This window comes from Girardinichthys multiradiatus, chromosome 3 (assembly GCF_021462225.1).
Source record: "Girardinichthys multiradiatus isolate DD_20200921_A chromosome 3, DD_fGirMul_XY1, whole genome shotgun sequence".
Classification (NCBI taxonomy): Eukaryota; Metazoa; Chordata; class Actinopteri; order Cyprinodontiformes; family Goodeidae; genus Girardinichthys; species Girardinichthys multiradiatus.
Window position 1 is genome coordinate 28,758,321 of NC_061796.1, and position 16,319 is coordinate 28,774,639.

The window sequence follows — 16,319 nt, forward strand, 5'->3', positions numbered from 1 at the left end:
CAAGTCTAACAGCAGCCTGGGCCTAAATATACCATTGTGGTCAGCCACAAGAAACTTGGAGTTAAAAACAACCATTTTCCCTGTGCAGCCTGCAAATAACAGAGGGTAAGAAGCATGAGAAGAAAAACAGAAAAGAGAAGCGAAGGTAGAAACAGGGGCTACAAATACCTTTAGAAAATAAATCTGATTCATGAGCCTTTATGATGGTGACAGGAGGTAGGAAGAGACCTCCAAGAATGACAAAAATGATCAAATACTAAACATGCTTATTAAGCAAACAATAAGGCAGAGAATAAACAGGCACATTAGTGTGACTGTAAATGAAAGGAAGGTAGGTAGGAAAAAGGAAAAATAAAATCAAAAATAAAAGGAGATGAAAGAGTGGAGAAAGTAAGAGGAGCTGATTGGGAGGCCTGGTTGGATTTACAAGCCAGTTTATGGAGTCTCAGCAGTGTGGTAATGACACAGCACAGTGCCTGGGCGTGCTTTTGTTTGTGGGTGACTGGGAGACCCTGAGACGGGTGGAGCAACAAAGACATCAGTGGTTTATCCACTTGTAAGATGTTCTTTCATGTTTATGAAGCAATCAGCAAGTTAGATTTCAATTTAGCTCTACACTTTACAAAATATACATAATAAATATTCAATAGTATTAATTTGAAAAGAATAATATATCCTTTTGAGTTTGGAGGGCCTCTCTGCCATCACCGTCCGTCCGTCCGTCCGTCCGTCCGTCCGTCCGTCCGTCCGTCTATCTATCTATCTATCTATCTATCTATCTATCTATCTATCTATCTATCTATCTATCTATCTATCTATCTATCTATCTATCTATCTATAAAGTGGGTTTTCGATGGACCAAAATGCAGGGAAGAACTTCTGAAGCTCGAGGTTTTCAGGTAAGATGGCCTCTGACTTGGAGGAGCTGATCTTCATCCCAGCTGCTTCACACTCGGCTGCGAACCGCCCCAGTGCATGCTGTAGATCTTGGCTAGAGGGGGCCAGCAGGACCACGTCATCTGCAAAAAGAGACGAAATCCCCTGGTCCCCACTGGTCCGGCCCTAGGCTGTGTCTAGAAATCCTGTCCATAAAAGTTATGAACAGGACCGGTGACAAAGGGCAGCTCTGCCAGAGTCCAGCATGCACCGGCAACAGGTCCGACTTAGTGCTGGCAATGCGGACCAAACTCCTGCTCCACTTGTACAGGGACCGGATGGCCCCTAATAAAGGTCCCCCGATTCCATACTCCTGGAGCACCCCCCACAGGGCATCACGAGGGACACAGTCGAATGCTTTCTCCAGGTCCACAAAACACATGTGGACCATTTGGGCAAACTCCCATGAACCCTCAAGTACCCTGTAGAGGGTATAGAGCTGGTCCAGTGTTCCACGGCCGGGACGAAAACCACACTGCTCCTCCTGAAGCCGAGGTTCGACTATCGGCCAGACTCTCGTCTCCAATACCCTGGCGTAGGCCTTACCAGGTAGGCTGAGGAATGTGATCCCCCTGTAGTTGGAACACACCCTCCGGTCACCCTTCTTATGAAGGGGGACCACCACCCCAGTCTGCCAGTCCAGAGGCACTGTCCCTGACAGCCACGCAATGTTGAAGAGGCGTGTCAACCATGAGAGCCCCACAACATCCAGAGACTTGAGGTACTCAGGGCGGATCTCATCCACCCCCGAAGCCTTGCCACCGCGGAGCTTTTTAACCACCTCGGTGACTTCAGCCTGAGTGATGAAAGAGTCCAACCCCGAGTCCCCAACACCTGTTTCCACCAGGGAATGCGTGATGGCAGGATTGAGGAGATCCTTGAAGTACTCCTTCCATCACCCGATAATGTCCCCAGTCGAGGTAAGCAGCCTCCCACCCCCACTATAAACAGTGTTGCTGAAGCACTGCTTCCCCCTCCTGAGGCGCCAGACGGTTTGCCAGAATTGCTCCGAGACCAACCGGTAGTCCTCCATGGCCTCACCGAACTCCTCCCAGGCCCGAGTTTTTGCCTCTGCCAACCTATAGGACTCCTTCTTCAGCTTGACAGCGTCCCTTACTGCCGGTATCCACCACTGGGTTCCGGGATTGCCACCGCGACAGGCTCCGCAGACCTTACGGCCGCAGCTACGGGCAGCAGCATTGACAATAGATGCAGAGAACATGGTCCACTCGGACTCTATGTCTCCAACGTCCCCCAGAATCTGGTCAAAGATCTCCCAAGGGTGGGAGTTGAATACATCCCTGGCCGAGGGCTCCGCCAGATGTTCCCAGCAGACCCTCACTGTGCGCTTGGGCCTGCCAAGTCTGTCCGGCTTTCTCCTCCTCCAGCAGATCCAACTCACTGTCGTGACGCCTCTCCAGGTGTCACTGTCGTTTCCCACATGGGTATAGAAGTCCCCCAGCAGAATAATGGAGTCCCCGGGAAGGGCACTATCCAGCACCCCAGACAGGGATGCCAAGAAGGCTGGGTACTCTGCACTACTTCTTGGCCCGTAGGCCAAAACGACAGTCAAAGACCTATCCCCAACCCAATGGCGCAGGGATGCGACCCTCTCATCCACTGGGGTAAACCCCAACACGAGATGGCTGAGCTGGGGGGCAAACAAGCAAACCCACTCCAGCCTGCCGCCTCTCCCCGTGGCCCACTCCAGAGTAGAAGAGAGTCCAGTCCCTCTCGAGGAGATGGGTTCCAGAGCCCACGCTGTGCGTGGAGACGAGCCCGAATATTTCTAGTCGATATCTCTGGACCTCCCGCACAAGCTCAGGCTCCCCCACCCCCAGCGAGGTGACATTCCACGTCCCTAGAGCCAGCCTATGCATCCGGGGATTGGGTCGCTGAGGTCTCCACCTTCGTCCGCCGCCCAATCCTCTGGTTCCTTCTGTCATAATGTGGAGTTCTGTTGGACCAATATGCAGGGAAGGACTCCTGAAGCTTGAAGTTTGCAGGTAAGGCGACACTTTATTGCTCATGGCTGGAGACGGATAGGGTACCAGGCGTGCACACAAACACAAACAACACATAAGGAACCAGCTGGGAACAAAGGAAACAAACAGGCTTAAATACAAAACTGGACAGCAGGGGGAACCAATGACACACGTGACCAGACAATCAGGGGAAAACACAGAACAAGTGTGGGCTTGGGGTGGAGGGAGACAGAAAACAAAGGTCTAGACCAGGTAAAATAACAAAACACAAACTTAAAAACTCAAAACACAAGCAGGTATGACAACTCCTGTTTGCAATGTTTCATCAGTTCTTTGTTGTTTGTGTACATTCTCTTTTGAACAACTCTTTTCATGTTTTAACAGCATTCTATTTAGAAGAAGTCTGGATTTTTACCGAAATACTGCAGAATCTTTAGTTTTTTTCAACCATTCTGTTGCAGGTTTGATGCTGGATGACATAGTTTGACCTCATGTCCTTAGGTTTGATTCAAAAGTGGAATAATTTGGAGTATAGACAAGGTCATGTTTGACTCCTTTACTGTAACATACTCTGTTGCTGTAAAACAAGCCCAAATCATCACCCTTACACCATGCTCTGCAGCTGGTACTATGAGTTAGTATGTTTAAGTGTATTGTGGCTCATTGAGACAGCTTTACCATTCAACAAAAGTCTGAGCTTGTAAATTATATGATGGAGCTCTTTTGATCTTGTGGTACCCCCTAACAATGCATAATTTAAATTAACCTTGAAATAAACCTCCTGTGATGTCCACTGCTGAGAGGATTTGTAAGTGTCTTAAATAATTTAAATATTAAAATAATTGTTTTGCTGCAGAATGATGCAATTACATTGCAGATATTATTATAACCTTGTTTGTTGAGCTGCAGCAGTTTTAAATAAATATTGACTTTCTCTAACATGACTTTGTCATTGTAATGTTTAATTTCTGTCATTTTAACATGAATTTGATTGTCAGAATCTATTTTTGCTGTTTGGGTTCATGGTTAGGTTTACAACAAGGTCGGGGAAACGTTTAAAAGCCAAGCACACAGTTTAAAAGGTCAAAGATGAAGTTAGGAGGTCAGTGTATCCTATGAATACTTCCCCTTTAAGATAAGGTTTAGTTGGTACCATTACCAATTTTATTAAATTAGTTTTATGTTCCTAAAATCGGTCTGAATGTTCATCTGTAAGTGTTCCTGAGTGTATTTTCACAGCTGCAGGAGCCGTAGTTGGCTGACCGGGCAGCGCCACACCCTCAGTCGTGATGACCCAGCTGCTGGTTCCCCCAGCTCTGGTAATATTGCTGCTTTTCTACCCCTTCATGTTTCTCCTCTGTGCCAACTACGCTATCTATCCATCTGTGCAAGATTATGTGTGAGTAGGTGTGGATGTGTTTATTTAAGTTCAATCCAAGTATGGGTTCTCTTACCGAAAGGCAACATTAAGACAATAGATCATCTTTTTACTATTTGTTGTTTTAATAATTTTGTTTTCATTCACTGCTTTTCTAAAACCTTTTAAATGTTTCTCAAAAACCTGTCCACCTTTAAATGTAGCAGAAAACAGGAACCCTTCAATTACCTGTGTGGTTGTGTGTGTGTGTCTGTGTGGACAGAATCGCTCCAACACTCACAACCCAAAATGGCAGCTATGGCCACAGATCACGTCAGGGTGTGGTGTGCTGTGTGGGTTAGACTAGTTTAAAGAAGGAGGGATTTTATTTTTGAGAGGAATCAGATACTTCAAGACTATTCACCAGTCCCTGAACTTTCAATGTATAAAGAAACAGTCTGGTGAGCGTCGAGGCCATCGGAGTACAGTGAACTCATTGTCAGGTTCAACCCGTTTGAGATTTTGTGGGTCTAGACATGGTGCATTATCCTGCTGGAAGTAGCCGTCAGAAGATGGGTACACTGTAGTCATAAAGGGATTGATTGATATGGTCAGCAACAATACTCAGATAGGCTGCTGTGTTTAAATAATGGTTAATTTGTGTTAAAGTGACCCAAGGACAAGCCCCCCCCCCCCCCCCCCCCCCACCGCAATACCACCACCACAGGTCTGACCTGTTGATATGATGACAAGGAAGGACAGACCCATTCTCTCCTGTTATTTACAATAAATTCTGAACCTACCATCGGATTATCACAGCTGACATCAAGACTTGTCAGACCAGGCAATCTTTTTTTTTACAATTTCTCATTTTCCATTTTATTCCTGTTCCTTCTTCTTGCTTTCTTTTCTTAACTAATAGTAGCGGCCCTTGGTGTGGTCGACTGCTGCTGGAGCCCATCTGCTTCAAGGTTCTACGTGTTGTGTGCTCAGGGATATTATTCTGCACACCTTGGACATTCCAAGTGGCTATTTGAGCTACCGTTGCATGTCTGTCATCTCGAACCAGTCTGACCATTCTCCTCTGACCTCTGACAAGGCATTTTTGTCTCACTGAGTATTTTCTCTTTTTCGGACCACTCTCAGGTAGATTGGATTAGGTTTGGGACCACTTTTAAATTACTTTTAAAAAGCATAAACAAATGGCAAAGAAACCCATAACATTTCTCATAACATGATAACATTTCCTATAACATGATCACAAAACAGTTATTTTTCTGGCACTAATGGCCATTAATGAACAATAATTTAACAGGAGAGAGGGTGGAGAAAGAAAGGGCAGACATGCAGCAAATTGAGACTGGGAATCAAACCCAGGACCGCTGCATCGAGGGCTACAGTCTCTGCACATGGTTCCCCTGCTCTCCCAAACAATCCAACCATCGCTCCACAAAAATAATTAAGATGCTGGGTTAGATATTATAATTATTTGCTGCTACGACAGAGTGACAACTAAAATGTCAGGGAATATTTATACCAAAGTAAGAGGAAATATTTTATTGGGAAAAATAATGCCATGTTTGCCTGTTTAAAATACACTGTTACAAGGACACCACAATAAGTAGATAATAATAGATTACGACTAGTATTACATTCAGTACATAATGTAAGATGGTCATAGATGAATAAAGGCTTGGATGATATTTGTTTTACCACATTTTTGTGGTAAAAGTGAGTCTCTGGCATGATACTCTAATTCCCCCCCCAAAAAAACTTTAATTTACCTCCCTCAACCGCGACTTAAAAAAAAAAAAAATAATAGAAAATGTATGAATTTTAATAGAATTTGAGCCTAAATGGACTACTTTTACCTCAAATTTGGGTTAACCTTTTGCTGTGCCATCTTCTGTGTTTACCTGTGGTAACAGTCTACTTTCACATTACAGACTGTTTATGATGCAGTAAAGCGGGACAAAATATTTCACTGCTTGATTTTCATCTAGACAATAGTACCTTGGAGCATTAGGAGAGTACACATCAGTATTTAGCAACTCGAATATGTTATAAGAACAAATTCCACAGTGTTATATTTATAGAGAAACCTCAGAGAATGTTACATCAAAATCCAAACAAGCAGACAGTTTCCCGCTAAATCTTTTCCATGTTTTAGAAGAATTGTCTATGAACAGTAATTAACAGGCCTACCAGGCCATTTGGATGGCATATGCAGTGCGTGTCTCTCGTCCCTCCTGTCGGCTGATGTTCTTGGCGGCCTCCACCACCTCCTGTGTGGTCTGGTAGTCCTTTAGAGACCACTCATGGACAGCTACTTCTGCATACTGCAGTATACCAACCTAAGTAAAACACGCAAACACACAAGCATTTCAACGATGTTGGATATTCATGGTTGTGCTTGCACATAGCTGGTCTCAGCATCATCTGAGTGTCATGTTTTCTGGAGTGAACTATCTAAGTTCCGACCCTGTTTTTAAAGCAAACAGTACACTTGAGGAATTTCTGAATTCATTCAAAAACCAGAGGCATTTCCTCTTCACCTCATGCTGCCTGCTACCCAATACCTCCACACCCTCCCTTTTCATAACTCAAACCCCCTCTCACTCTTCTTGTTATTCGGTTCGGAGTAATGTCCCCACATCCCTTCCCTATGATTTCTGTTCTTCTAAAGCAACTTCCAGGGTTCTTGTCCTGTGACGTTATTGCAACAGTTCATTCTGGTCATATTTGCCAAACTTCACTCAGTGTATGTTTTTACTCAAGAGACAAGCTTGTGTTCTTTCTCCTGGCAACAGCAGAGGGGTCTTTGAGATGTGTTATTTTACTTAAACTCAAACCCACAAGTTTCCATTACAAATGTGTATAATAATTACAGACGGTTGCTACTGGTACATTCTGGCAAGCAGTTTGTACCTGCATCTGGTCGGAGCCGATGTGAAACTTGCTGAGGATGTTGCTAAGGAAGTTCTGGACTTCAGACCACGGGTAGATGCTGTTTGAACCATCCACAACGATCACAATGTCCATGAATGTCTGGCACTCTGCCACACAAGAGAGTTTGCAAATACACTTTGAAAATCTTTCTTATTCTGTCACTTTACAACCACAAACTTCATTGTATTTTATCTGGGTTTTATGTGATAAACCAACACAAAGTTTTTCCACATTTCTTTCAGATTAAAACTGGAAACATGTGAGGTGCATATATTCAGTCCATCCAGGTCAATACTTTGTAGAACCATCTTTTGTAGTAACTACAGCTACAAGTCCTTTTAAGTGTATCTCTTCCAGATTTGCATAGCTCAAGCTCACTGCGGTTAGATAGCAGTGAATCTGAACATCAGTTTCACAGTTTGGCCGTATGCTTGGGGCTGTTAGATGAATCTCTGCCCAAGTCTCAAGTTGTTTGCAGCCACTAACAGGTTTCTTCTAGGCTTGCCCTGAATTTAGCTCCATTCTGAATTTAGCCCCTTCTGAGAAAATAGTATCCCCACAGCATGATGCTGCCACCACCATCGCCACCTGGGGAGAACAGGTATTCATGGTAATGTGCAGTGTTCGTTTTCCATCACATATAATGTTCATTTTTGTCTCATTTTACCATGTGGATCTATTCAACTCCTCCAGTAATACCATGGGACCTGATGGCTACTTCTCTGATTGATACTCTCCTTGCCTGGCCTATCAAAATTTGGTTGACTGTCATGTCTTGGGAGACCATATTCTTTCTATATACAGGTGTTGGATTGAACAGGGCTCATTGAGACGCTTCTCCTCTACTTTATCCCTTAAGTGTCTGCTGTGTTTCTTGAGCCTGTATCATAAAACATTTTCAACAAAAGCCTGCAAAGATGAGCCAGCTCTGACCTCCTTCTGGTCGTTCATGCATTGCAAGTGGAGATGGTGATATCCTGCACAGCTGTTAGTTTATAGCTGTGGGACGACCGAAGGTGTGGTGCAGCATTGGCTTAACTATGCATAAAAGCTGTCAGAAGTCATCCCATACAATCCTTTTTGAAAACAATAAGGTCGATAAACTCAGTGTAGCGATCCTGTTGTTGGCCAAGGAAATGCTTTAAATTTTAAAAACACATCTCAGCTTTTCACTCTTCTCGTTGGAAATGAATTCTAAATTTAGTCTTGTAAATCCTGCCACTGCCGGGACTTATAAACCATACATCATAGCTACATCAATCCCTCTACCTGCAAAGCTGACTTGTCTTACAAGCCAGCTGATGCAGGGCTGTGACTACCTTGTGACTACCTTGCTTGATTCAGGGGAGAAACAGAAATGGGTTGACTTTAACCCCCTTGCCACATCTGTTCTTTCACCAAACACTTGCAGACAGTAGAAAGGCACCTTAATCCCAACTTGAAGGTATTTTTAAAGATAGTTTGCTCTCCACAAAGCTGTTTGTTCACTAATGTTCTCCAAGAAACCTCTGAGGCCTTCACAGAACACCTGCGTTTAAACTGAGATTAGATTAAACACAGGGGGACTCTATTTACTACACGTAGTGACATCTGAAGGCAATTGGTTGCACTTGGTTTTATGTTAGGGTATGCTTTTTCTTCTGCTTTACTTTCTGTTAATCTTTCTGATAAAATATGTTAAAGTTTGTGGTTGAAACGAGACAAAACTAGACTAAGTTCAAGTCTTGTGGATGAGTTATTGCCTCTGTGTGTCTACGGATGTATGATTACTTTGCTCAGTTGGAGCGATGGTCTTTCTTGGTTCCAGGTCATCGCTAACAGAGGCGCAGATGCCGGTGCTGAACATCGACGTTCCACACTCCTGCGACCATAGAGGGGCACACGCCTGCCAAACAGAAGCACATACTCAGTCATAAACAAACACATAAATCAACATGTGTATCACAGGTGAAGGATTCAGAAGTTCTTGCGGTAAGTTTGAGCACATATTTGAGTATCTGCTCAGAAGATGTGGTAATTCGTTGGCCATCAAAGAATTTGGACAAATAAGTCAGTGCGACACATTTATAAATACACAAGAAAACAAGTCATAAGAGGGAACAAGTCATGGAAAAAGTACAATGGTGTGGTTTTGAGGACAGAAAATGAGGTAGAGGCAGGGGAGGGAGACTATTGTTGACACGCTGGCAGTCGCTGTTGTGGTTTAACAGAGCTGGAAACCAAGAGAAGCACAGCAATTTAAATCTGATTGTGCTAAATGTGGGGTGGCTGAGTAAGGGGGGTGGTCCTATAAAAATATTTTTGTCTTCAAAAGCCATTTATTTGGTTTACATACATGGAGGAAAGAATGAAGGGAGAACGAGGACTTAAAAGGGAAAATCAGCTATAAAGAGACAAAAGGAGGAAAGGGTGAAAATGGGATGAAAATGGGGTAGAATGAGAGAAAGAGAAACATCCTGGTTTTTCTTGCCCTGTCATTAAGGAAGGGTTTCTCCTCAGGCGCACAGACAGGCAGCAGGGATGAGATGGAGAGACTCATAGGAGCAAACCACAGAGGAAGAAGATGGAGCGAAGCAAAAGAGGTGCTATGGCTTTTGGTAGGTCTGTCATTACAGAAGGGCCGGAGACACATTCCAGTCCTGTTATAGACCTGACCACAGGGGTTAACATAAAACTCTCAGACACCCCCCCCACACACACACAGTTAAACATACGCTCGTATTAAAGCTGCCTGAGCTGGCAGTCATTTGTGAACTGTACACGACTCCTATTAGACTACCTACTAGATCAGTACAAAGTGGTGCGCTCTTGTTAAGTGTACGGAAAAAGATGTTTTTTAAAAACTGTTTACATCAATTGCTGAAATTTCTTGAGGAAGCCGTCCATGACTTAAATTTTGAAGAACCACATTTTACTGCAATTGCAGCTGCTAGTCTTTTAGAGTATGTTTTACCAGCTTTGCACATCTGAAGTATGCAATTTTTGGTCGTTTGTCTTTCCAAAATACCACAAGATCAGTTGAATTGGATGGAGAGCACCTTTTAACATAAATTTTCAAGTCTTTCTATAGATTCTCATTTGTTTTAAGGTTTGATCTTTGACTAGACCATTCCAACATTTAAATGGGTTTTGATCTAAACCAGTCCATTGTAGCTCTGGCTGTTTGTTTAGGGTTGTCCTGCTGGAAGATGAACCTCCGCCTGAAGTGTTTTTTTAGCCTCTAACAGGCTTTCTTCCAGTGCTTAGCTCCATATATCTTCCCACCAACTCTGACCAGCTTCTCTGTCCCACTGATGAAAAGCATCCCCACAGCACGATTCTGCCACCACCATGCTTCACTCTGAGGATATTTGTTCAGGACGTTGTGCAGTATGAGTTTTCCTCCACACATATGGCCTGATCTTCAAATGATTTGCATGTACAAAACCGTACGCAAAGCTGTTTGCGTCAGCAAAGCTGACATATGATAATGACCGAAACGCGCAAATTCATGGGAGGAGGATATGCAAATTCCATCCCTTGCCAGCCGCAATGCAATCTTCAAAGCCTGAAACGGTTTGCAGGTGCAATTTTTGTGTGGATTTAGCACTTTTGAAATGCAGGTTCTAACTGGGATGCAAAAATGTCTGCTGTCATTTGGCCAGAAGGAGGCATAGATGGAATGACAGATGACAGGGAGAATGAATCTTCTGTACATGCGTCAACAGATTTGGGTTGTCAAAAATAAAAATAATAAAAATAGTTGAGAATAGAGGATTCTATGTAGGATTATTTAAGCTCTGATTTGGAGCCAATCACATACCAAAGCCATGATATTTCTCCTATGGTAAAACTCCTTGCAACACTTCATTCAACATCATTCCAGCGTAACATTGCTGTCAGCGATCATCTCCTGAACGCGCACAAACCTGATCATGGCAAAATGAGCACATAACTGATCAAGGGTGCATTGCCTGTTATTGCAAATCATGTAAAAGACCCACTGTGCTTTGATGCTGATAATATAATTAAAAGGAAAGAACTAAAGACACTATAAGGCAGATTAAATCCTTCATTTGCAAACCGGATGCTAAAATCACTTCTTAGCAGGTGAAAAATCACCATTTTAAGGCAGCTTTTCCATGTGGTGACAAAGACAGTGTATGCTTTGACACTAAACAAAACACATTGCTTTACTGACAGTAACGTTATATCATTGCAGGGCAATCGGAGCTGGATCAGTTTGATTACGTTGTTTAAATGTGAACATATGCCAGGAGAGGGTTTTGTTTATGCAGTAAAAAATTATTTTGTGTCACCAAAAAACAATAAAAAAAAATCAAACATGTTGTATATCGTTAAAATATTGGCAAAACAAACAAAACGAATTTAGTAAAATCATTGGAAAATAATTCATTTTTACAGACATAAATGTTGGATTTATGTTCAGCTATGTTTTAAAATTAGCAAAGCTATAACATACAGATTGCCAACTCCGACAACAATCTATTTTTATGTTGCTAATATTACGTTCAGGCTTAAATATTGTGACTGTTTATGGTAAACTCTGAATTCTTCAAACATTTACTCTAAAAAAAACAAAAAAAAACAACACAACCTGGTGAGTCTCCAAAAAGAAGTAAAAGTTCAAGGGAGACAAATTAATTAAAAGACATATTTGTCTTTTATATTGTTAATATCGATTGGCCAATTTGTTGCGAATTATGTCGAGCAAGATAAGAGAAATAATCTCATCAGGGCAGACAACAAACCTGTTGTGAGTAGCAGAACCAAAGCTAACTAACAGTCCAGAAAAGCAAGGGCCGAACGGAACAGAAGGAAAAAAATCAGCAACTGGATCATTTATAATGATGCAGCATAACAATCCCTGCATATCTCTAGCAACACAGCAGAGGATCTGTTTGCTTTTCATCTTGTTCCAGCCAGTAGCACACGTCATTTCCTCATTTAAATAGGGTGGTCTGCACCTGTTTTGCACCTGTTATCCATTACACGCGCAATCTTTGAAAATCGCACGCAACACGCCCACTTATTGCCCATGGAATTTATTTATAGTACATGCAAATTAGTACCCCCTACATCATGACTGATTTTGCCAAAGAGTTACCGCGGGTCTCTGTTTGACGCTCTCCTTGCTGAGCCTGTCAATTTTTCTATTTTCAAACGATGGCAGCTGGTTGTACCGGATTTTATTTATGAGATTCAGAATAAGGGGCTGAATACAAATACATGCAACACTTTTCAGATTTGTATTTGTAAGAAACCTTTGAAAACAATGTATTATTTTCCTTCCACTTCAAAATGATGCACTACTTTCTGCTGGTTTGTTACATAAATTACAAGTAAAATACCTGCCACTCTTCCAGATTTGTGGATGTAATGCTACTAAATAGGAATAAGTTTACACATTCTCTTTGATTAAAAACAAAGCATTTTTTCATTATTAATCATTGTCACATTTTTTAAAATGAAAATATAATATGTTTCTTTACTACGTTTGAAAAAACACAACAGATTTTTGTAGCTGCTGTGTGTTTCTTCTTCTCACACCTAAAGGTCGTCATTATTTGGCTCCATCCATCAAACTTGCATTTTTTCTCAACAGTGTGTTTTGTTTTCAAAATGTATGTTTGTTTGTGGTTCCTCAAGTTTGAATAATAGGAGGCATAGCCTTGGGTTTTCCAGCTTCTTTAGTGCTAAAACAGTTCCCTGTCAGGATGTGTGCCATGTCTGTTTGTTTGGTGCTGTTTACTGTGCTTAGCCTCTAAATGGCGTGGAACCTGGAGGAGAGGAGACAGGTGTTCTCTATCCCCCTGATTACCTGCTGAGGAGTATTTAAGGAGGAGGCTGCCAGCAACTCACTGCCAGAGTGTTGCCCTTAGTGGTGCAGCTCAAGCCACATTACCTTTGTCTTGACCTTGCCTTGTACTTTTGGTAATTTTGTATTTGTTACCTTGCAGGTTTACCTGAACCTGACTTTGCCTTCTGCATTGAACCCTGCCTGGATTACCATCTTCTGGAAAGAAGCTATCCAGCTCCATGAACAAAGACTCAAGCCTTTTATTACTTTGTTGGATCACACCGGCTGGCAGCCTCCTGATTCCTTCGTTCCTTGGATCTCCTTGCACGAACCCTGTCCACCCTCCTCCATCCACTGTACCAATCTCAGAAACTCTTGGACCTACTAAACATTCTGGCACACCAATATTCACCATCTCCTGTCTCACGGGTAAACAACCCCTTGGTCTCTCCACCCCCCCTTGGCGGATCTCTCCATCAATCCAGTAAGGCAGAATTATTATTTAAGAATTTAGATCCAGAGTAATCCCTTGCTTACCGTTCTGTTTATTTTACACTTGGTATCCCGGTTCCAGTTCCCTGCACATTTCATTACACTGTAAATAAACTCATTACCATTAAACTCAGTCTCCTGAATTGCTTTCTGCATGTGGGTCAAATCTGTTCGAAACAATATGACAGAACACTCTGGCCAACCCGATCCAGCAGAAGCATTCAGGAGAACTCTTTCTGAACAACACCACCAAATCATAACTCATGACTCTTCCCTCCGTTCTTTTTGAACAGCAGAAACAAACCAATCAGCAAGTCGAACAACTAGCCTCCTTGTTTCAGCAGACCTTGAGCAATTTCACCGCCCTGGCCGTAGAGGGTGCTTCAGCCTCTCCGGTCTCTCAGCAACTTCCACACTCTCGTGATGTCACTTCCCCAAATCCTGAAAAATTATCCGGGGAGAAAGGGGATTGTAAGGGTTTCCTCCTCCAATGTACTCTTGTTTTCAATTGCTCCCCACAACCTTTTCCACATGATTCAGTAAAGATATCCTTTGTTCTGGGTTTACTCACTGGAAAGGCCCTGAGATTGGCAGAGGCACGTTTTTCTAATTGTTTGGACTTTGGTTGTACATTCTCTGAGTTTGAGGAGGAGTTTCGACAGGTCTTCTCCTGTGAAAAAGATTTACCCGCTGATGCTCGAAAATTATGGTCTATCAAACAGAGAAACCAGTCAGTTGCCGAGTTCTCCATTGATTTTCGCACCCTTGCAGCAGCCTCTGGATGGAATGGCTGCGCTCTCAGAGCCGCTTTTTTCCAGTCCTTAAATGATCCGTTAAAAGATGATTTAGCATTAGTCAACGAGCCCAAGACCTTGAATGGGTTAATCAAGTTAGCCGTCAGACTAGATAATCGAATGAGAGACAGAAAGAAATCCCGGTTAGAACAGAGCGCAGATAGGTCCCATCTCTCTAGCCAAACCACTGAAACTATTCACTCCACCTCAGTTTCACAAAGTTTAGGAATAGAACCCATGCAGATTGGGCGTACTCGTCTTTCCCCAGAGGAAAAACTAAGACGCCGCCAATCTAACCAGTGTTTTTACTGTGGCTCACCAGAACATCTCCTTGCCAACTGCCCAATTCGTCCCTCGGGGCCAAATGGCCAGGTCCGTCAGTAAGTGAGGGGAGACTGACGGACTGACGGAGATATCTTTTTTTGTGTTTCCCATTTCATTAAATTCTATTGTTTTAGATTTTCCTTGGCTCAAAAAACATAACCCTCACATTAACTGGGCAGAAAGCCGAGTTGAATCCTGGTCCACTAACTGTCTTTCTTCTTGTCTACAGTCAGCAGTAGCATCACTCCCCTCTGAGTATGGTCCTGCAGAAAATGAGATTTCCAATCTCTCTAACGTTCCTCCAGAGTACCACGATCTCAGGTTAGTTTTTAGTAAATCCAAGGCCTTATCATTGCCCCCGCATAGACCCTATGACTGTGCAATAGATTTGCTTCCCGGTGCCCCCCTGCCTTCCATTAGGCTCTATAACATCTCAGGACCAGAAAGAAAGGTTATGGAGGACTATATTAATGAGTCTCTGGTGACTGGGTTAATTCGCCCCTCTTGATCTCCACTCGGAGCTGGGTTTTTCTTTGTGGAAAAAAAAAGGATGGTTCACTCCGCCCTTGTATCGACTATAGGGAGTTAAACCAAATTACAGTAAAGAACAAATACCCTCTTCCTTTCCTTTCCTTGGCCTTTGAACCAGTTCACGGTTCTACTATCTTTTCTAAGTTAGATCTCCGTAACGCCTGCCATTTACTTAGGATCCACCAGGGGGATGAGCGGAAGACCGCCCTCAATACCCCGTTAGGCAATTTTGAATACCTTGTCATGCCTTTTGGACTGAGTAACGCACCAGCAGTATTTCAGTCCCTTATCAACGATGTTCTTAGGGATTTTTTGAATGTTTTTGTTTTTGTCTACCTTGATGACATCTTGATCTACTCCAAGGACATTAAAGAGCACACCCGTCACGTCCGTCTAGTTCTTCAAAGACTTTTGGAGAATAGACTGTTTGTAAAAGTCGAGAAATATGAGTTCTATAAAACATCTGTCACATTTTTGGGATACATCCTGGAGGGTGGACAGGTTCGCTCGGACCCTGAGAAGATCAAGGCAGTACTGGAGTGGCCTGTTCCGGACTCCCGCAAGCAGCTTCAACGGTTCCTTGGATTTGCGAACTTTTATCGACGGTTCATTAAGAACTTCAGCTTGATAGCCGCACTACTCACCGCCTTGACCTCCACTAACATACACCAGAGGCTGACAAGGCTTTTCGGACATTAAAAGAGAGGTTTTCTCAGACTCCCATACTAGTTCATCCTGATTCCTCCAGACAGTTTATTTTGGAGGTTGACGCCTCTGATACAGGTGTTGGTGCCGTACTTTCTCAGCAGTCCCACAGATGGAAAGCTCCACCCATGTGCCTTCTTTTCCCGTCGGCTAACAAACACTGAACGGAATTACGATGTGGGAGATGGAGAACTGCTTGCAATAAAGTTAGCTCCCAAAGAGTGGAGACATTGGCTGGAGGGTGCAAAACACCCCATTTTAGTATGGACCGATCACAGAAATCTGGCCTACAATCAGCCAAAAGACTGAACCCACGGCAATCACGTTGGTCACTGTTTTTCTCTCGTTTTGATCTCTCTATTTCTTACAGACCTGGCTCCAAGAACCTCAAACCAGATGCTCTTTCCCGGCTTTACTCACCAGACTCCACCGAGAAAGAGGCAGAA

At 43.1% G+C, this 16,319-nt stretch overlaps 1 protein-coding gene across 1 annotated transcript in view; it reads right to left on the minus strand.

Annotated features, from left to right (window-relative positions):
* itga10 (integrin, alpha 10) overlaps nucleotides 1–16,319 on the minus strand; it is a 52,465-nt gene that overhangs the window by 18,066 nt on the left and 18,080 nt on the right. Inside the window, exons 5-7 of the mRNA XM_047356314.1 lie at nucleotides 8,998–9,112; nucleotides 7,207–7,334; nucleotides 6,484–6,632 (exon numbers count right to left, since the gene is read on the minus strand). Of these exons, the coding sequence (XP_047212270.1) occupies nucleotides 6,484–6,632; nucleotides 7,207–7,334; nucleotides 8,998–9,112 (392 nt within the window). The remainder of the gene's footprint in view (nucleotides 1–6,483; nucleotides 6,633–7,206; nucleotides 7,335–8,997; nucleotides 9,113–16,319) is intronic.